The 20,746-nt window shown below is 40.5% G+C and overlaps 2 protein-coding genes across 2 annotated transcripts; one reads left to right on the forward strand and one right to left on the reverse strand.

Annotated features, from left to right (window-relative positions):
* The first annotated feature begins 1,818 nt into the window (after positions 1 to 1,818).
* LOC114156824 (progestin and adipoQ receptor family member 4-like) lies at positions 1,819 to 6,989 on the forward strand. Its single transcript, XM_028037345.1, has 3 exons — positions 1,819 to 2,278; positions 5,141 to 5,359; positions 6,319 to 6,989. Exons 1-3 carry the CDS (start codon positions 2,110 to 2,112, stop codon positions 6,750 to 6,752), a joined length of 822 nt encoding a protein of 273 aa, XP_027893146.1. The 5' UTR covers positions 1,819 to 2,109; the 3' UTR covers positions 6,753 to 6,989.
* A 1,446-nt stretch (positions 6,990 to 8,435) lies between these two features.
* On the reverse strand, positions 8,436 to 20,074 carry pelo (pelota mRNA surveillance and ribosome rescue factor). The gene is made up of 13 exons (XM_028037322.1): positions 19,854 to 20,074; positions 19,195 to 19,287; positions 17,394 to 17,544; positions 16,447 to 16,537; positions 15,643 to 15,806; positions 14,968 to 15,028; positions 14,699 to 14,860; positions 10,095 to 10,141; positions 9,943 to 10,016; positions 9,796 to 9,867; positions 9,416 to 9,490; positions 9,255 to 9,286; positions 8,436 to 8,823 (listed from the first exon to the last, which is right to left on the reverse strand). Exons 1-13 carry the CDS (start codon positions 19,892 to 19,894, stop codon positions 8,729 to 8,731), a joined length of 1,158 nt encoding a protein of 385 aa, XP_027893123.1. The 5' UTR covers positions 19,895 to 20,074; the 3' UTR covers positions 8,436 to 8,728.
* Positions 20,075 to 20,746: the final 672 nt, after the last annotated feature.

The following is a 20,746-nucleotide window of genomic DNA, read 5'->3' on the forward strand; positions in this document are numbered from 1 at the left end:
AGAAATCAATTAATCTTGAATAATTAGTGTCTCTGCTACAATGTAAGGTTTTTGTCAGGCTTTTACATTTATGTTAATATCTTGTTTGTGAGATATTAAGATTTACATTGTTTTATTTTGGATAAACGCACCAGAACGTGTGTAAAATGCTAAAGGTTAAACAGTCGAAACATGGGCTTTCCATCTTTACTTTAAAACAAAAATATGACACACTTTTCTGTAAGAAATACAATTTTTGGGTTATTTTCATGGGGTAATATTGCCATCTAACTGTTTTGGTTGTCTCTTTATTTTAACCATTTTTTATTTTGATAATTTTTGTATCAAAATCCCTCTTGAGTGAGTTACTATCCCAACATATGAAGTGAACAACACAGACACTTAATTATCTGAATTTATTCATCCACAAAACTAATAAAAACAATTTAGTTAAATTATAAAGTATATTTAATCATTATTTTTATTTGCATAATTGAAGGAAATTCTTATCAGAGCCAAGAATAAAACCATACACCATTGTTCAGGGAAGAGATGGTAGAAGGGGAACTGACCTGGAACCAGTTTTTATTGTCTATTTTATTTTATTCTCTGATTATATGCAGATGAAATCTTCCACCATTATGTTCTGGTTCTGTTTTACTGTGTATATTTCCAGCAGCTCATTTATGTAGTTGCTTTATTTGTACTGTTTCCCCCATTCATGTTTAATAAAGCTGTTATTTTTAAATCTTTCCTCTACATACTGCGGCAGTGATTCAGTTTCATTTAAGAAAGTCGAACAGCTTAATAAATATTGTACAGTATTTGATTAAAACAACCCAATCCCAACTTCATGTCATTTGCTTTACACTTTCTCAACTTTTTTTCTTTTTTGTTTAAATTTTGGTCAAAACACAAAATCTTACCAAGTATTTTTGGTCTAGTTTCAACTTCAAATTTCTTTCAGAAAGATAGAAGTTGGTTTTAAATCAATAATTAGTAAATATTGATAAAGCACTGAGTCCATTGGCAGATGTATCTTAATTTATAATATATAAAAAATGTCTTTTTTGAGTTAAACTAGTGCTTTTTATCAATATTTACTTAACACTTTGTTTTTGCAGTGTAACTGTACTATTCCTCTTCACCACACTGCAAAAACATAAAATCTTACCAAGTATTTTTGTCTAGTTTCTAGATCAAATATCTTAGCACCTTTGAAATAAGACTAAACTAGTTAAAAGTAACTTTTCAACAATAAATAGGAGCTTGTTTTAAGCCAGTAATTTGTAAATATTGATTTTTTTTTTTTAAAGTACTTACTCCACTAGTAGATGTTTTTTTATATATAAATATATGGGATTTAGTACTTTTTTATGAATATTTACAAATTCTTCACTTAAAAAAAGCTCATATCTTTATGAAAAGTTAAAGTCAGCTTTGTCTTGTGTACTAGTATATTTTCACTAGCCTATTCTACATGCACAACGAGCTGGGGAACTAAAATACTGGGAGATTTTGTGGTTTTGCAATGTGGTGAAGACAAACAGTACAGCTGCACTGCAAAAACACAAATCTTACACATATTTTTGGTCTAGTTTCTAGTTAAAATGTCTTGGCACATTTGAAATAAGAAAAAACTAATTTAAAAGTAACTTTTCAGCAAAGATAAAGGAGCTTGTTGAGTCAATAATTCCTTAATATTGATAAAAAGTACAAATTACACTGGCAGATTTATTTCACTTTTAGATTAAATAATCTGCCTTTCTAAAAAGTACTTAGTAATATTTTGAGTTTTTGCAGTGTAGCTTCACCGTTTCTCTTTAAAGGAACTTCCGTGAAGTTAAAGCGCGAGTTAGTTATTAACAATGACAAGGAGAAGCTGCATCAGTGCACATGTTCTTTTGCAGGGATTACCCCAGATTAGGAAAAAAGCCGCCTGCTGATTTGCTCGGCTCGAGCCGTGCCACTTACAGCTCAACAGGTTGCATGCTTGGACTTGCACCTGTCCGGCGATGGATCTCAGAGCGCCCAGAGTTTTCTGCAGCTCATGTGGGAGCCGTGGCTGAGCGGCCTGAGCGTTGGGATGTAACCGTAGAGGAAGTGGTAGATTAGCTGCCGTGCGGAGTCATGATGGCGCTTCACCGGGGTCCGCGGCTCTTGGACTTCACGAAGACGCCGCCGCACCTGCAGTTCAACAAGTACGTCCTGACGGGATACCGGCCCGTTTCCACCACGCCAGACTGCCTCAGGAGCCTCTTCTACATGCACAACGAGCTGGGGAACATCTATAGTCATGGTAAGATGTTAAAAAACTCTACTTAGAAAACTATGGAAGACCATGTCTGCCACTATGATGTAAAAAAGAAACAACTTCTGTCTCATATTTATAAATAATTATGAGATACAACATGAGGAACATCTTCACTCATAGCAGGTTCCTCAAGTTAATAAAAAAAAGACCTCAGTATTTCTATTTAGAAATCTATGGAAGAACATTTCTGCCACTCTGATGAAAAAACCCAACTTCTATCTCATAATATTTAATAATAATTGAGATACAGGCTGGGGAACATTTCACTCATGGTAGGTTCCTCAAATTAACAAAAAAAACCCCAAACTTTTCTGTTTAAGAATGTATAGAAGACTATTTCTGCCAGTCCCATAAAATAAAACTTGTATCATAATTATATTTAATATTAATTTTAAAATATTTTTATTATATATATTTATATGAACCTACCTGTGTCTTTAATAAAGGTGATGATGAGGAAGAGATTATCTCAGAATTATGACTTAATGTCACAAAATTATGAAATACTAAACCATAATTATGAAAAGGTATCTCATAATTTTGAGATAGCCATCATAATTATGACTTGGCTATCTCAATAATAATGAAATATTAAGTCATAATTTTGATATACTAAGTTGTATGACTTAGTATCGCAGAGTTATGAAACACTAATCCATAATTATGAGGTAATCTCAAAAGTATGTGGTGTAAGTGTCACTAAAATGATTTATGTCATGAAAAAATGTATGTTTATTTCTAACAGTTAGGATAATGTATTTTAAGTTGTTTGGTTCACGTTTTAAGATTTGTGTAAAAGGATTGTATTTTATTTTGTGTCAAATTATTTTTTGTTGAAAGTTATTGCGAGATTTGTGTGCATGTGAAAAGCTGCAAGACTTGAATAAACCGAGAAGGAGCAGAGCTACGTGTAACTGCCTCGTGTCCTGTAGCTGTCAAGGTATTTTGTAGTTATGTTTGTAATATTTTGTACATTTGTTGGTTATGGTGTTTTAATTACTTAATATTTTAATTTAGAGTGGACGACAAAAAATTACTCTGTTAAAGACCTCCGAAGTGGCAGGCGGCCACGAGGTAACTTTTGTTAAAGCACGTGTCACCTGTCTGTCTGTAAATGTATCTATGTCTAAAGCTTTGTGTTTTATTTCTATAATTTTCACGGCATTTAATAAAGAGCCCGTCTAAAGGAAGCCGTGCCAGTGTTGTCACTTTGGACCTACGTGTGGTACTGTCTCATAATTTTGAATTTACTTTCCCTTTGGGATCAAAAAAAGTATTTTTGAATTTGAATTTCTCATTAGAGATTAGCAACATCATAATTATGAGATATAAAGAAAAAATTCTCTCCATCAATGTGGCATTAATGGTCTTCCATAGGAATATGGACCAAAGCTGAACAAACTGTAAAAGCATCAGAATAAGTGGGGAAACTGCTTTAGCTAATTGGGATGTACTATGGAGGAAGAGCTCAGCTCGGCACATGGTCTGTACTTTCACTTACGCCGGTTACACGCATCCCTGAGGGAAGTGTAATGAGGATATGGGGTATTAGCTCTAATCTGCCCCAGGATGCCCAGAGTTGGAAATATCCGACGGTTAACTGGGTCCTTAAAGGTGACTCCTACTGGGGAACATCAGTCACCTGCAGACTGAGACAGAATATTACTTGTTTGGTTAGTTTTTCACTTTTTACTGGTAAAATTTTACATTTTGGGGTGGGTAAAAATAGTTGTTGTTTTCTTTTTGTCTCATTTCCAACCTGGCCTTAGGGTCATTAACAGTAACACTATTACTGAGAGGAAGTGAAGAGGTATTAGCATTAAAGTGCCCCATGTGTTGGAGCCGCTGCCACGTTGTATTATTTTTGTATTATTAAAAGATAAAGAGGAAGTACTTTGTTTATTTCCTGACTTCAGCTTCATCAGAGGACATTTCTGTGTCACCATTGTGATTAAATGTCACTATAAAAAGTCAACAGTACTCAAAAATTTTACTCAAGTAATACTAGCACTACTTCAACAAATGTTTACTGAAGTAAAAGTAAAAAGACATTACAAGAGTAAAATGAATTTGGAAAAAAGGCATCTCAAGTAGCTGATGAAAAATTGAAAATAATTCATATAATCAGCATAATTACAAAATAACAAAATCATTCACATTTTGAAAAGTCAAAAATTTGACTTTTCAAATTGAAGTTAATAAAAAAAATTGTTTTAGAAAAAACACATTCCTTAGTTTCAAATAATGAAAATTTTTGAATTTTTAAGGAGATTTCTGAAATTGATCTAAAAATTTTAGGTTTTTTGGGCAGAAATTTCCTCTTCCTTTTGTTATATAAACAATGGTTCTAATACTCCATGGTAGATACGTAATAAAGTTACTAAAGTAAAAGTTAAAGGTACAGCATAGTAAAAAATAATTGAAAATTGGCTAGAAAAATACATAGAAATTTTGAGATCATTCTCAACATTTTTTTAAAGAAAACTTTTCAAAATTTCTGGGTTTCAAAACTTGAACATTTCCAAAAATGTATTTATTTTTTTACTTTTCAAACTCTGAAATGTTCCTGTTTTCTCTAGAAGATTTCTGAAATTTATCTCAAAATGTCTTTTTTTAGCCAGAAATTAACTTTTTCTTTCAACAACGGTCCTAATACCATTGTATTATAGTATAATACAATGGTATGAAGTATCTATAATACTTCATAATACTATTATGAAGTATTATAGATACTTCATAATAACTTTACTCAAGTAAATGCAGCTAATTTCCCAACTCTGGCAGTATCTTCCTAAATTACAGGATGTTTAGGATTTTTACCCAGGTTTTCTCCATTCCACCCCCCAGCCATCCCCTTCCTCCTGTTGCTGGTGCTGCTGCCGTACAGTATCCCCTGGATGGAGGTGGACAGCACCTGGATCTGTGTCGCCCACTACCTGGCCTGCCTCTGCCCCACCATTGGCTCAGTGCTCTACCATTTGTTCATGAACCACATCGGCGGTGAGCATGTGTACGACACTCTGCTCTCCCTGGACATGGTTGGGGTCTGCCTCGTTAACACTCTGGGTAAGAATCCTGAAGGAAAGTTCATTTAATGTGTGTTAACTTTGCTTTTCAACACACAGCAACACACAGTCAGCAGGTGTACCTGTCACAATAAACAATAAACCAATTAATCAGACGATAAATTAAAATGAATGCTATAATTTCCATTTAGGCAGCAGCTGTTTAAGATTTTTATCCAAACATTTGACAGCCAGTGCTAAGTAGCTAGTTTGGGCTACTTGTCACTTTTTGAATGTTTTTTCTGTCAAAGTTGAATTATTATTTTTTGAAATACAATTTTGGCTACCAAGACTTCACAATCTATTTTAATTATTATATGTGTTATAATAATTTTGTTTATTTTAGATATATAATTTGTTGAACTTAAAAGGGCCTCTTGTCGCTTTAAATCCAAATAAGCAGTTACTGCTGGCCACGCCCTGGAGCTTTGCTTGGGTTGCTAGGTGACTGGCTGGGGTTGCTAGGTAACCATGGAACTGGCTTCCTGGGAGTGGTTTTTTAAGGGCTTATTTCCTAGACAAAACGGCTGGGTGTTTTTTTATGTATTTATTTATTTTTTAAAGGACTTGGGCAGTTTCTTAGAAGCAGTTTTTTTTTAGAAGCAGTTGAGAATCAAATGGAAGCATTAAAAACATGGAAAATGTAAATTTGCATAATGTCTACTGCTAAAATCCTGTCTTTTTTATTATCTTTGTTGATAGTAAAAGGGATTGACAAAACAATAAAATCTATATTAACATAGAACTAAATAAATACAGCAAACACAAACAGATTGAAAAGTATACATATAAACCAAAGGCTAAGTCACAACATTTTTTTAAATTTTCTTAATTGCTTTGATCTTTTGATTTTATCCATATATTTTTCAACTAATAAAATTAGGTTGATAAGTAAAAATTTTTGTTTTATTAGTGGTGTAAAAGAAGAATCTGATATATGTCATATCGGTCTTCATCCAGGAGCTCTTCCCATCATTTACATCACCCTCCTGTGCTATCCGGCCGTCCAGCAGGCCGCCATGTTGGCCTACATCCTCCTGTCAGCCTACGGGATCTACTGCGCCACCACGGCCCACACAAACTTCCTGCGCCTGCGGGCGTTTGTCTGGCAGGCCTTGTTCCGCGTCAGCCTCTTCCTGTTCCGGGTTTATGGCAAAGGCGTGGGAAGCCCCGACTCGCTGCGGCTCTTCGTCATCATGGACGCCCTGGCTGTGCTGGGCGGGCTGGTCAACGTGATCCAGATCCCCGAGCGTTTCAGCCCCGGCCTGTTCGACAACTGGGGGAACAGCCACCAGATCATGCATGTCATGGTGGTCTGCTCCATCGTCTACCTGCACTGGGGAACCATGGAGGACTTGGCCTGGATTAAGACCTTCCAGTGTCCTGCTGGGTGAAGCTCTGACCTGGGATGCTTTAGGATATTTTCGCACCTGATGGTCCGGTTGATTCGGTTTGATTGGGGACAAAAATTGCTGCTGCGGTTTGCTTCTACGGAAGCCAAGAGTGGATTTTTTCCCTATATACCTTTTCCCAATGGTTTTCTCAAGATAACTACCGTATTTTTCGGACTATAAGCCGCTACTTTTCCCCCCCACGCTTTGAACCATGCGGCTTATAGCCCGGTGCTGCTTTTCTGTGGATTTTTCTTCAACCACCAGGGGGCTCTTTAGCAGGAAGTGAATCACTGGAAATCAAAATGGGAAATCAAAGAAGAAAGTGCTAATTTTTATTTAAAACAAGCACATGCTAGCAGCGGGCACGACGGAGAAATGTTTTCAAACTCTGACCCGCTCATCATGGAAACCACACGAAGAAGTTTATATGATGCAGCTTTTAAGTTAAGGGCTCTCGATCTGGCAGTGCAGGAGGGAAAAAGAGCTGCTGCACGTATTAAGCTTGGCGTGAATGAATCCATGGTTCGGTGTTGGAGACGCAGGACTGCGTCCTTAGTAGCAGATTTATTAAGGACGCAGCTCTCTGCGACGGAAAACTGAGAGCTACGGAGATATCAGCGGTTTATAGCCCAGTGCAGCTTATAGTGAGGTGCGCTCTATAGTCCGGAAAATACGATAGTTAATTTCTCCTTTGTTTTCTGAAGAAAACCAGTTGATTTTTCCTGTGGTTTTCTGGAAAAGAGTTAATTTCTTGACATAGTTATTTAATTTCCAAATAGTTTTCTCAAGATAACAAGCTAAACATTGTTTTCGAACAAACTTGTTCAAACTTGAAGAATGGAATCAGGTTGAACAAACACATCATCTCGTGATCTTAAGAAAACAAACTTTTCTCCAGATTATCTCGTTATTTGGAGAAAAGCCATCTCAAAACGTACATACAGAAAATGTCCGCTCTTGGCTTCCGTAGCTTTCACACTGCGCCATGTCAGACAAACCAAACCTTTTGAAGAACCTGTTCCCCTCCTCGCCTGTGGCGGCGCTGCACCAAAAACCACTGAAGGAAATGACATGAAGACCTCCTTCTTTGCAAAGCGTAAACAAAAATGGCATAGCATCAAATTTTAGTGGTTGTAGAATTTCTTTTTATCAAAACACCAACATCTCATTTCTCTCTAGTGCTAGACTCGCTTGTTTGTTTTGATTGTATTTACCCAGAATGCTCTGCGCTGCAGTTCACTTCCTGCTTTTGGAGCGTATGAATTCAAACCACACCAGGGTTCATTTCAACCAAACCGAGACCGAAGTTTGTAAGTGGACCAGAATTAACTTTTTTTTGTCTGCATTAGAGTTTGATTACACATTCACGCCTCCCCAAACGAACTAGAGATCTATTAAACCGGACTACATAGAGCTGCTGTGAACGAACCCTTAAAATGCACTTTAGTTCTTTAGCTGCTCAAACTCTTTTCAGCAGAAGTTTTTAATGCCAGAGAAGAAGAGGAACCAACCACAATGTTACTGAACTCTGATATCGCTGTATCAGATGAAAATCCTGAATTACTTGATTCATAGTTTACTGGGTCTTGACCCATAATAACAAAAGAGTCTGTAAAGTTGTAATGCACAATAAAGATTATATTTTTATATCTTGGGCTGATGTGAAGTGAAATGAGTCTCAGCAGCATGGTTCTCCTGTTTAATCTCAAAGAAAAATTAGCTGTATATACACTTCAAAAACAGAAGGAAAACCTCTGAAATTAAATCTGGATTTGGCAACAACTGGATTATTATTTTCTAGCTCCTGCAGCTTTTCAAATCAAAAGCATCAATCCACTCTAAACTGCATTCAGTTAGGTAGAAATATGGCCACTCAGAGAAACGCGTCACTTCGGTTTTACAGAAGTGGAAAAACGTTTGCTACTTCTGCTGATTTGTTTCAACGACACAGAATCACTGCAAAGCTGTGAATCGGGTCAGTCTTCGCCTGAGCTGCTGTCGTCTTCGGCGTCCGACAGGTCGGCGATGGGAAACCGCAAGATGGCGGCGACTCCGCTCAGCTGGGTCAGTTCTGAGGAAACAGTTCAGGATATTCATGACTCAAAAACACCAAGAGATTCCATAAAAATAAATAAAAATGGAGTCAGATTATCAAACAGCACATTTATCTTAAAGATGAAATGGTATAATTGCTTTTTTTTTACTTTGCATTGCATTAAAAAATATCAAATAAAATTATGACAGTAAAATTCAAACATTTTCAAGGTAAATTTTCAAACTTTTCCAGCACTTTGGAGATAAAAACAATACAAACTAGAAAACACACTTTCAGTTCATTATTACATATAATTTACTGCTGTTAGTATAAAGAATTAAGATGGCCGCCATCAAAATGTTAACATTCAGAATTATTTAGTGAATAAATGCTGTTTAAATGTGAAAAATAAATGAAACTGATGTGACTGTAGCATTTATTATGTAGACAAAATATTTGCAACTTACGTTCACCAGAGACATGAAGGCTTGAGAATATCCTGCATGGAAAAAAACCCCCAAAAATGGACAAATCAACTGATTGATAAGTATAAATAATGTCAAATATCTTAGTAACATACAGATAAAGGGTGAAATATATACAGTATTTAAAAATTCATGTTAGTTACCGGACGTTTCCTCCATTGTCTTTCACGTTATCCACCAGCCGGACGTATCGACTGCGTGTCTGAATGTCCTGATGTCTGAACGCAGAACAAAAACAAAACAGAGACCAGAGAAATAAAGAGAGTGAGAAACAAACAGATGCATGGATGGATGATTGGTTGGTCTGATAGATGAATAGAAAGATGGTTGGATGAATGGAAATATTGACTTAATGGATGGGTGTACAGTTGGATGAACAGGCAGATGGATGGATGGATAATTTTCATGTTGAAACCAGGAGAAAATGTGCATCAGTTGCAGCTAATGTTAATATTTTTAGCAGCAACCAGTTCATTCTGTGAACTCATGACCCCATCTGACCCGTATGATCCTCTGTCCTCACCTGAACAACTTGTCGCTGATCAGCAGCGTGTCGATGGCCAGAGCGTCCGCGGCTCTTTCTACGTGAGCGATTCTGTACAAAAGGGAAAACAGACAAATGAGCGACAGGAGCTGCTGCTGGTCCAAACTGCTGGTTCTGGTTCCTGACCCATAGAAGGCTCTGTCGGGCTCGTGCTGCAGCATCTTGTAGAAATCTTCCAAGGCTTTCACTTCTCCAGCCGCCTGGATGTCAAACACAAAAACTGATAAAAACTCCTTGATTAAAGGAGGAAATCGGGTGAACCCGGAGCAGAAACTCACCTTGGTATCAGACAGCCTGCTGGTCACGGCCGGGTCACACAGGATTTCTGCAAAACAAACAACTAGTTAGGCCTCTAGCTGCTAGTTAGGGATGCTAGTTATCAATTAATCGGTTAATCTAAAGACTAACTACTGACGATGAATTGATAAGTGGCCATTTCCTTAAAAACTTCAGTTTTCTCTTGTCTCAAGATGGCTGACCATGATAACGTAAAGAGGGTTTTTTTTCATAATCTACCAAATTTTTTAAAAAATCATTCTAACAATATTTTGGGTCAGCTGTATTAAATACCAACTGAATAAACAGAAAATTATGGTTCTGAACAACAGAGTATTAGGGTCCTGCTAAGAAAATAAAATGACAACAATATTAAAATTATGACTATTAATACTATTAACTTTTCTCTTATTTACTTTATTCTCATATTATTTCGACTATTCTAATAAAACTATTCTCGTAATATTATGCCTTTGTCCTCTGAATTGTATTGACCTTTTTTTGTATAGTCCAAATACTCTCAAATTAACTTACACATATTTATAAAAAATAACAAACATTAACCTCTTAGGTGGCTGAATGGAGAAATAAAATACAAAAAAAATAAAATATGTTAATCAGTGAGTTCCCCACGAACAGAAGTACCGTCTGGAGTTACTCTTGAAAGAATGATAAAACTTTGTTAAGTGAATTAACTCACAACAGCCCTTAAAATCAATTTTGCTTATTGGCGCCATGTTTTTTACATTATTTCTCCCGTTATCTCCCCCACTTTTTTATCATCACATCTTTGCCTTTGTTGCGCATCAATAATTTTTCAGGAAGAAAGTGACTCCTCCATGGGCTGCCACCTTATCGTGGTGGAGGGGTTTGAGTGCCCCAATGATCCTAGGAGCTATGCTGTCTGGGGCTTCATGCCCCTGGTAGGGTCACCCAAGGCAGACAGGTCCTAGGTGAGGGACCAGACAAAGTGCAGCCTGAAGACCCCAATGATGAGTAAAAACATTGGACTTGGCGTTCCCTCGCCCGGACGCGGGTCACCGGGGCCCCACTCTGGAGCCAGGCCTGGAGGGGGGGCACGATGGCAAGCGTCTGGTGGCCGGGCTTTTACCCATGGAGCCCGGCCGGGCTCAGCCCGAAGAGGAAACATGGGCCCCCCCTCCCATGGGCCCACCACCCGTGGGAGGGGCCAAAGGGGTCGGGTGCACTGTGTGATGGGTGGCGGCCAAGGGAGGGGACCCTGGCGGTCCGATCCTCGGTTGCAGAAACTGGCTCTTGGGACGTGGAATGTCACCTCTCTGGTGGGGAAGGAGCCGGAGCTAGTGCGTGAGGTCGAGAGGTTCCGGCTAGAAATAGTCGGTCTCACCTCGACGCATGGCTCTGGTTCTGGAACCAGTCTCCTTGAGAGGGGCTGGACATACTTCCACTCTGGAGTTGCCCAGGGAGAGAGACGTCGGGCAGGAGTGGGCATACTTGTTGCTCCCCATCTCGGCGCCTGTACGTTGGGGTTTACCCCGGTGAACGAGAGGGTAGGATCCCTCCGCCTACGGGTGGGGGGACGGGTTCTGACTGTCGTTTGTGCTTACGGGCCGAACGACAGTTCAGATTACCCACCCTTTTTGGAGTCCTTAGAGGGGGTACTGGAGAGTGCTCCTCCTGGGGACTCCCTTGTTCTGCTGGGGGACTTCAACGCTCACGTGGGCAACGACAGTGAGACCTGGCGTGGTTGGGAGGAACGGCCCACCCGACCTGAACTCGAGCGGTGTTCTGTTGCTGGACTTCTGTGCTCGCCATGGATTGTCCATAACGAACACCATGTTCAAGCATAAGGGTGTCCATATGTGCACTTGGCACCAGGACACCCTAGGCCGCAGTTCGATGATCGACTTTGTCATCGTTTCATCGGATCTGCGGCCGTATGTCTTGGACACTCGGGTGAAGAGAGGTGCGGAGCTGTCCACTGACCACTACCTGGTGGTGAGTTGGCTCCGGGGGCGGGGGCGAAAGCCGGTCAGACCTGGCAGGCCCAAACGTGTTGTGAGGGTCTGCTGGGAACGTCTGGCGGAATCCCCTGTGAGACGGAGCTTTAACTCCCATCTCCGGCAAAACTTCGAACACGTCCCGGAGGAGGTGGGGGACATGGAGTCTGAGTGGACCGTGTTCCGTGCCTCCATTGTCGAGGCGGCCGATCGGAGCTGTGGCCGCAAGGTTGTCGGTGCCTGTCGCGGCGGCAACCCTCGAACCCGTTGGTGGACACCTTCGGTGAGGGATGCCGTCAGGCTGAAGAAGGAGTCCTATCGAGCCTTTTTGGCCTGTGGGACTCCGGAAGCAGCTGATGGGTACCGGCGGGCGAAGCGGCATGCAGCTCGGGCGGTTGCTGAGGCAAAAACTCGGGTGTGGGAGGAGTTTGGAGAGGCCATGGAGAAAGACTTCCGCACGGCTTCGAGGCGATTCTGGTCCACCATCCGGCGTCTCAGGGGGGGGAAGCGGTGCAGCACCAACACTGTTTATAGTGGGGATGGTGTGCTGCTGACCTCTACTCGGGACGTTGTGGGCCGGTGGGCAGAGTACTTCGAAGACCTCCTCAATCCCACCAACATGCCTTCCACTGAGGAAGCGGAGCCTGGGGACTCTGGGTTGGGCTCTCCAATCTCTGGGGGCGAGGTCGCCGAGGTGGTTAAAAAGCTCCTCGGTGGCAAGGCCCCGGGGGTGGATGAGATCCGCCCGGAGTTCCTTAAGGCTCTGGATGTTGTAGGGTTGTGTTGGTTGACGCGACTCTGCAATATCGCATGGACATCGGGGGCAGTTCCCCTGGATTGGCAGACTGGGGTGGTGGTCCCCCTGTTCAAAAAGGGGGACCGGAGGGTGTGCTCCAATTATAGAGGGGTCACACTCTTAAGCCTCCCTGGCAAGGTCTATTCAGGGGTCCTGGAGAGGAGGGTCCGTCGGATAGTCGAACCTCGGATTCAGGAAGAGCAGTGTGGTTTTCGTCCTGGTCGTGGAACACTGGACCAGCTCTACACCCACAGCAGGGTCCTGGAGGGTGCATGGGAGTTCGCCCAACCAGTCTACATGTGTTTTGTGGACTTGGAGAAGGCGTTCGACCGTGTCCCTCGGGGAGCCCTGTGGGGGGTTCTCCGGGAGTATGGGGTACCGGGCCCTTTGATACGGGCTGTCAGGTCCCTGTATGACCGGTGTCAGAGTCTGGTCCGCATTGCCGGCAGTAAGTCGGGCTCGTTTCCGGTGAGAGTTGGACTCCGCCAGGGCTGCCCTTTGTCACCGATTCTGTTCATCACTTTCATGGACAGAATTTCTAGGCGCAGCCAAGGTGTTGAGGGGATCCGATTTGGTGGCCTCAGGATCTCATCTCTGCTTTTCGCAGACGATGTGGTCCTTTTGGCTTCATCAGATCGTGATCTGCAGCTCTCGCTGGATCGGTTCGCAGCCGAGTGTGAAGCGGCCGAGATGGGGATCAGTGCCTCCAAATCCGAGGCCATGGTCTTGAGCCGGAAAAGGGTAGAGTGCCTTCTCCGGGTCAGGGGGGGTGTCCTGCCCCAAGTGGAGGTGTTTAAGTATCTCGGGATCTTGTTCACGAATGGGGGAAGAAGGGAGCGGGAGATCGACAGGCGGATTGGCGCAGCGTCTGCTGTCAAGCGGGCGCTGTACCAGTCCGTCGTGGTGAAGAGAGAGCTGAGCCAAAAAGCGAAGCTCTCGATTTACCGGTCGATCTACGTTCCCACCCTCATCTATGGTCATGAGCTTTGGGTCATGACCGAAAGAACGAGATCGCGGATACAAGCGGCCGAAATGGGTTTTCTCCGTAGGGTGGCTGGGCTCTCCCTTAGAGATAGGGTGAGAAGCTCAGTCATCCGGGAGGGACTCAGAGTAGAGCCGCTGCTCCTTCACATCGAGAGGAGCCAGTTGAGGTGGCTAGGGCATCTGGTCAGGATGCCTCCTGGACGCCTCCCTGGTGAGGTGTTCCGGGCACGTCCCACCGGGAGGAGGCCCCGGGGAAGACCCAGGACACGCTGGAGGGACTATGTCTCTCGGCTGGCCTGGGAACGCCTCGGGATTCCCCCGGAGGAGCTGGAAGAAGTGGCTGGGGAGAGGGAAGTCTGGGCCTCCCTTCTGAAGCTGCTACCCCCGCGACCCGACCTCGGATAAGCGGAAGAAGATGGATGGATGGATGGATGGAAAGTGACGCTGCTCCGTCATGCAGCTCGGCTAAATGAGCGCTATTAGAGAGAAACTTAAGGATTTTGTCCACTGTTTAAATTTCAAAACAGAACCGCATAAAGTGCATTTTGAAGCCGGGCTCTTGCTTTGACCGTTACTCTTTCAGGCTCGGCCGCCATCTTTTATTCTGTATCACCGCTCAGTTCAGCGCCATACAGCACTGGCTCAGCTTTATTACGCCCTCTGCTGGTCGGCGGCCAAACTACAACAATAAAACAAGGTTTAGGCGGAAGTTATTAGCTAATCGATTGGAATTATTTTAACCTGGTAAATAGTTAATTGACAATTAATAGTAAGTGGATTAATTGTTTGCATCCTTGTAGTGAAATCCAACTGTTTAATTTAAAACGTTGCAGCAGCTCCTGCCTACCTTTGAGTGAGTATTTGTGGCCAGATGACGAGTGGACCAGCATGAATTTAGGTCGGTTTTCCAGCAGGACCTTGTTGTCCTGTCGCACCGCCTCTTTGAAGACGTAGGCGAAAAACTGGTCCTTGACAAACCCGGGGCTGGCCACGAGGATGCACTTCACCACTAACAGCAACCAAAAAGAAAACCTTCATATGGATCAACAAATTAAAATAGAGAACTTGTAGTTCAGCTATTAGGGGGCGGTGCTTGTAGTTTAGCTATTGTCCTACCCTCAAAATTAATGTGACGAAGAATCGCCTGCATCACTGCCTCGTAGAACCGCTCCAGCGCCTGGAGGAAAGAAAAGAAAAAAACATTTCTGTAAAATTCATACGCTGTACTGCTGCTTACTTTCAAGTATATATTTATGATATTTATGGAAAAAATATATTTAATGAATATGTGTGACATATTTAGTCTTTCTGATCAGTCATAAATGTGTAGTGAAAATGCAGCGGGTGAGGCAGAAAGTACCATGCCTCACTGACAGGGGGCGGTGCTGAGCCCCATAGACACAACGAGCAACAGGCGCTCTTCTTCTGAAAACAGTCGGAGAAGAAAAATACAGACGGAGTTGCACAGGGCCACTCTTTGGCTGCCACATTAGAAAATCAAAGGAAACTAGTAACAAGGACATTTTTTTACGACAGAAAGACAGAGATATGTGGAGAAGGATCAGAGTTGGAGTAAATTTTTAAAAAATGTACTTTTAGGTGTGTTTTTACTGTGCTGTCCTTTATACTTTTACTTGAGTAATTTTATTATTAAGTATTGCTACTCTTGAGTAAAATTTCTGGATTTTGAACCCAGCGAGTGTCGTTATATTTATTGCTGCAATGTGACAACATGAGGAGAAACAAAACGCCTGGCAGCCACAGTCTGACGCTGCGCTGCAGCAGACTCACCTTCTCATGCTGGCTGCAGCTTCCCTTCCTCTTCCGAGGAATGGTGACCTCCACTTTGGCTCTCAGCAGGGTCATGGCGGGGGTCACCAGCACCACGTTGGCCAGGCCCTCCTGCATCACCACGGCCGCCACGTCTGCTCTCTGCGCCGGATCGCAGGCCTGCTCTGAAGCGGAGACCAGGACATGCTTAACGGACGCTTCATGCAGGTTCAGGTCTAATTTATGTTTAAACTTTGTGAACCGAGGGCCAAAATCCCCAAACTGAAAGTATTCAGCGGCCAATTTTTTTTTTCTTCCCCCAATTAAAAACACATAAATATTATTGTGAATTTTCTCTTTTACCTGCACACGGATAAATAAAACGAGATAATTTACGTTTGCATTAATGTTAGTTTATTTCCAGCAACAAAAGTAAGTAAGTAATTTTCTTTTACGACTGTTACTGCAAACATGCTGGCTAATAATAATAATAATGATAATAAAAAGATAATTCAAGAAAAATTATTTGCGTTGTACTTAAAATTTTCCGTTTACGAAGATATAAACTTGCTTAAGAAGTGCTGGATGGCCAAATTTGTGCCATTATTGAATTCAGAGGCCACACAAAATTAATCCAAGGGGGAAAAATGGCCCACAGGCCGCACTTTGGACATCCTTGGTTTAAAAAGTTTTAAATAAAAAAGGTTCAACATGAACAGAATGAATAATTGTATAATTAAAAAGAGGCTTTTAATCTCAGTGTTTGTTTTTATCCTGGTAAATTAAACATTAAATTTAAAAATATGTTTTTTGTATTTATGTTACCGATCCGATCCAGAACCACGCTGTCCCAGCATTTCTTAGCCAGAGTGAACTTCCTGTTGAGCTCGAGCTCGATGGTGTGGTACGCCCCCATCTGGAGAAAAGACATCATGACAGCCACATTTTAGAGATACTACAGAAATGAGAGGGAGGAAGGGAGGGATGGATGGAAAAGAAAAAGAAAGAAAAACTAGAAGGAGAGAAAGCAAGATAGAAAGTCTAGGAAGAGAGGAAGAAAGTCTAAAAAAGAAGCAGCAAAGAAAGAAAGAAAGGGAGGAAGAATAAAAGACTAAAAAATAAACTAGAAACAAACAAGGTGTAAAAAAGACTAGAGAAAGAAAGACTAGAAAGAAAAGACTAGGAAAAAGAAAGAATAATGAAAGACTAGCAGTTTCTGTTTTTGCAGGTTGTTTCACCTGCATTGATCTAATTTCCCAGATATTTCTGTCTGTTAATGAAATACATTTACATACGGAAGAAACACTAAACTTTCTTTAAATCAATCAATCAATAAAATTTTATAGCACATTTCAGCAGCAAGGCATTTCAAAGTGCTTTACATCATATCAAACAGAAACACAACATAGAATCAACAATCAAAACACGACATTAAGTCAAGTTCCATCAATAAATTTGTAATTGATTACGTTTCAAATACAATCCTAGACAGGTGGGTTTTTAGTCGAGTTTGCATCCATAGAAGGTTTACCTGTTACCTGTTACACTCCTACTGTGTTATATGGAACAAAATACCTGTTGGTATTTTTATTCCCACTCACGCTCACAATCACACAGTTTAAAACGATGTAGATGCATTTTAATGGGCTTCTGGCACGAGGCTCCGTTCACCTCTTTCACAGAATTTTGAGCAGGGACTCCACCATCCCTCATGGATTTTTGTGCAATTTTATGATGTAGTTAATAAATAGGTTTTGGGTAACGTGTCGGACCTTAACATACTGGTTCTCCTCTATGTTGGTGCCCTTCACTCTGAGCTGGCAGGCCTGCGAGTCGAAGTCGATGGTCTCCACAGACAGAGTCAGAGTGGTCCGAACCCTGGAGCTGCCCACGCTTCCTGTGGTCGACTCAGTCTGCACCTTCCTGTGGGAAACAGCAGACAGCAAAGGCTACACTCACACTGCAGGCCTTCATGCTCAATTCACCTTTTTATTTGGTTAAATCTGATTTTTTCTTTCTTTTTTGGTTCACATTTCCCAACTTAAGCGACTTGTATGTAATCTCCAGTGTGAACTGCAAATGACCTGGAAGTGTCCCGCATGCACAGTAGAGGGCACAATAACGTCACACAGAGAGAGCTTGCTCAGTATTTTCCCAACCGCCATTAAAAAGAAGAAGAAGCTGCTCAGTGTTTGTGGAAGTAAACATGGAAGCTAACGGTGCAGCACATCTTACGGTTTTGAAGTTGTTGTCCGACCGGAGTTCTGACTATCTGTGCTGCCTCATCAGGTTTTCCTAACGTACGTTACGTAGCATCGATACGTAGCTTCGTTACGTAGCATCGATACGTAGCATTGTTACGTAGCATCGTTACGTAGCATCGATGTGCGCATTACCACAAGGTAGGACGGATTAATGGGTAGCACAGACAGAACACCGGAGCCAGCACATTAACAACTTAATGGTGATTTTGATTTCTATATAACTATAAAGTTTCAGAAAAAATATTTAAAATATTTCTCCCCTGAAGGAGACAGTAACAACTCTGTTATTTTCATACAACAGATTAGAATCTACAAATGATTATTCAAAATTATGGTGGTTATGTAACGATTGTGGTGGTGAAACGTGGAAAACAGCAGGAAGGGGCGTATTAATGCTTATCTAGTAATTACAGAAGTAATTACCATCTAATTATGTGTTGTGTTATCAATCAGCAGAGTTAAATTGTCACAGCATTTTTTATCAGATCGCTGTGCCCCAGTACTGATTTTTTCTTCTTTTTGTTATTTTCTCAGATCATCAAATAAATTTGTGCAAACGCTAAAAGCAGTTTTCAAATGGTGATTTTATGAAGGAAAGAAGCTCTCCCTACCAGGAATTAATCAACATTATTGAATTAATCATCAACTAATTCAGGATTCGACTAATTGCAGTAGAGCAGCTCTGTCAGGGCAGTAATTAAACCAAAACTGTACAAAAAATATATTCATATGTTTCGCACTTAAGTTAAAAAATAAACCTTTATATTTAAATATGTTTTAGCCAAAAATTCCAAAGTGGCATTTTTTTCAAATTCACCGAGTTAAAATTCACTAGAGTAATGTTGTGTTTTTGCATTTTAGGTAATAAATGTTTATTTCCTTATCTAAAAAAGGAATTAAATTATTTATTTCCATCTTTCAATTAATTTCTAATATTGTATGGAAAAGGCTTAAGAAATTTAATTTTAAAAATCTGCAGAATGTGCCGAATTTTATTACCAGATTTTATGAAATAATTTAATTTTTGGTTTTTTAAGGTTTGATTTTTGGAAAATCTGGACTTTTTTTTAAAGAGATGTCATCTTGCTTTATGGCTCAATTTATCTGGACTTTGAATATATATATATATACTACATTTAAAATAAAAAATAACTTCCTTCTCTGTAAATATTTAATTAATACATTTTTGTATTAATTTTTTACATTTTACAAAAAAAATCCTCATAGTCTTGAAATATCAGTCGAACTCTAACCATCAGTCCTCCGTTGGCCGGTTTCCTGTCTTGGTGTTATGGATATTAATGTTTACCTGATGGTTGAGGCTCTCAAGCTGTCCCCCACCTGGAGCAGGTTGTAGGTGTGCCACATGTCTTCTGCCTCCTCTGGCACCAGAGTCACCTGACTGAGGAAGAATAGACACATATTCAACAGTTTTGTTAATTAATTAAAATATGCTTATAATATAATATTATTTGCGTGAATAATAAAATAAAATAAAACTATAGACAACCCTGACCATCTTCTTCATAAAAAACTGTCTCCAGTCAGAGACTTTATCAAATTGGTGTAACACAGACTGCTACAGGAGATCTTTCCTGCCCACAGCCATCGCCATCTTTAATAGCTCTCTAATTAAATTCGTTACATTTTATTTCCTTTTGGGATCAATACAGCATTTTAAAATTTAATTTAATTAGAAAGGTACAAACACATTAAAGGACGAATGTTGATACAGTAATTACGGCGTAGATGAGTCATAACATAAATGTTGCTGCTTACTCATAGTTTTATGCTTAGTAATAGAAAAGTTATCATCTGGACACACCTTAGTAATGCTTTTATCTATTTTTACAAACCCCTTCGCCCCTTAAACCAGGAGTTGTTGCAGCTTACACATGCTCGTTTACGTCTACGGTGACACATTTACCAAATAGCATGCTTTTTTAGCTTGCTAACATTAGCACTCACCCGGCATTATCTTTCTCAATATCTTTATTGAGCAACTTCATGGTGAGACGATGGTAAAATATCAACACATGTGTTAGCCTAAGCTATCGAGGTTCGTGTTTGACCAAGTTAGACACATTTTTATACCGATAGAAGCGCAAACTAAGAGAAAGCCATGTCTTAACTTCAGAATGAATCACTCAGTTCATGTTGCCAGGCGCTGAGGCATTACGTCACGAGAAAATACGTCTTTCCATGTGGGTCACTTCCGTGGGCGTCTCTACGGCAAGCTATCTTATCATTTAATACTTACACATGCTGTTCAAAGCATGGCTCGTTCTTCAGTTCCAGTTTTTATTCTAAAACTCTGTTCCAGTTTGCAGGAAATGTGTTGAGATGGGCAATATAGCTAATTGTATTTACTTATTTATACTTTAGTGACTTTATGTGAAAAAAACTTTTAAATTTAAGTTCAGAAATTCTTTATTAATACCGAAGAGCAACTAAATGTTATTGTAACTCATATTATCCAGGGCTCTTCAAATATATGTGGTAGATGCTGACGGCTGTGGGCAGGAAAGATATCCTGTAGCAGTCTGTATTACAGTGTTGTTGTATGACGATGCAGTATATACCTGCCAGTAATCATTTTTTCATTTAGTTGAAAGTTTTACCAATGCATAAAGTTCTTTGTAAACAATTAAACTTCTTTTTAGATGCTTGCCATTCTGTAGTTCTGTACTGAAATATAATTTTATTAAGGAAATGTAGACACTGAGGAAGTATTTCATTTTAGATATCTGTAATGCCGTAATAAAACAACAAAAAACTTTGTTGATTCCAAAGGGAAATTAAATGTTGGAGTAACTCCTATTATTCAATTTTACTCTAATTTAGTCATTAAAGTGATGTTA

Source organism: Xiphophorus couchianus, chromosome 2 (genome assembly GCF_001444195.1).
Source record: "Xiphophorus couchianus chromosome 2, X_couchianus-1.0, whole genome shotgun sequence".
NCBI lineage: Eukaryota > Metazoa > Chordata > Actinopteri > Cyprinodontiformes > Poeciliidae > Xiphophorus > Xiphophorus couchianus.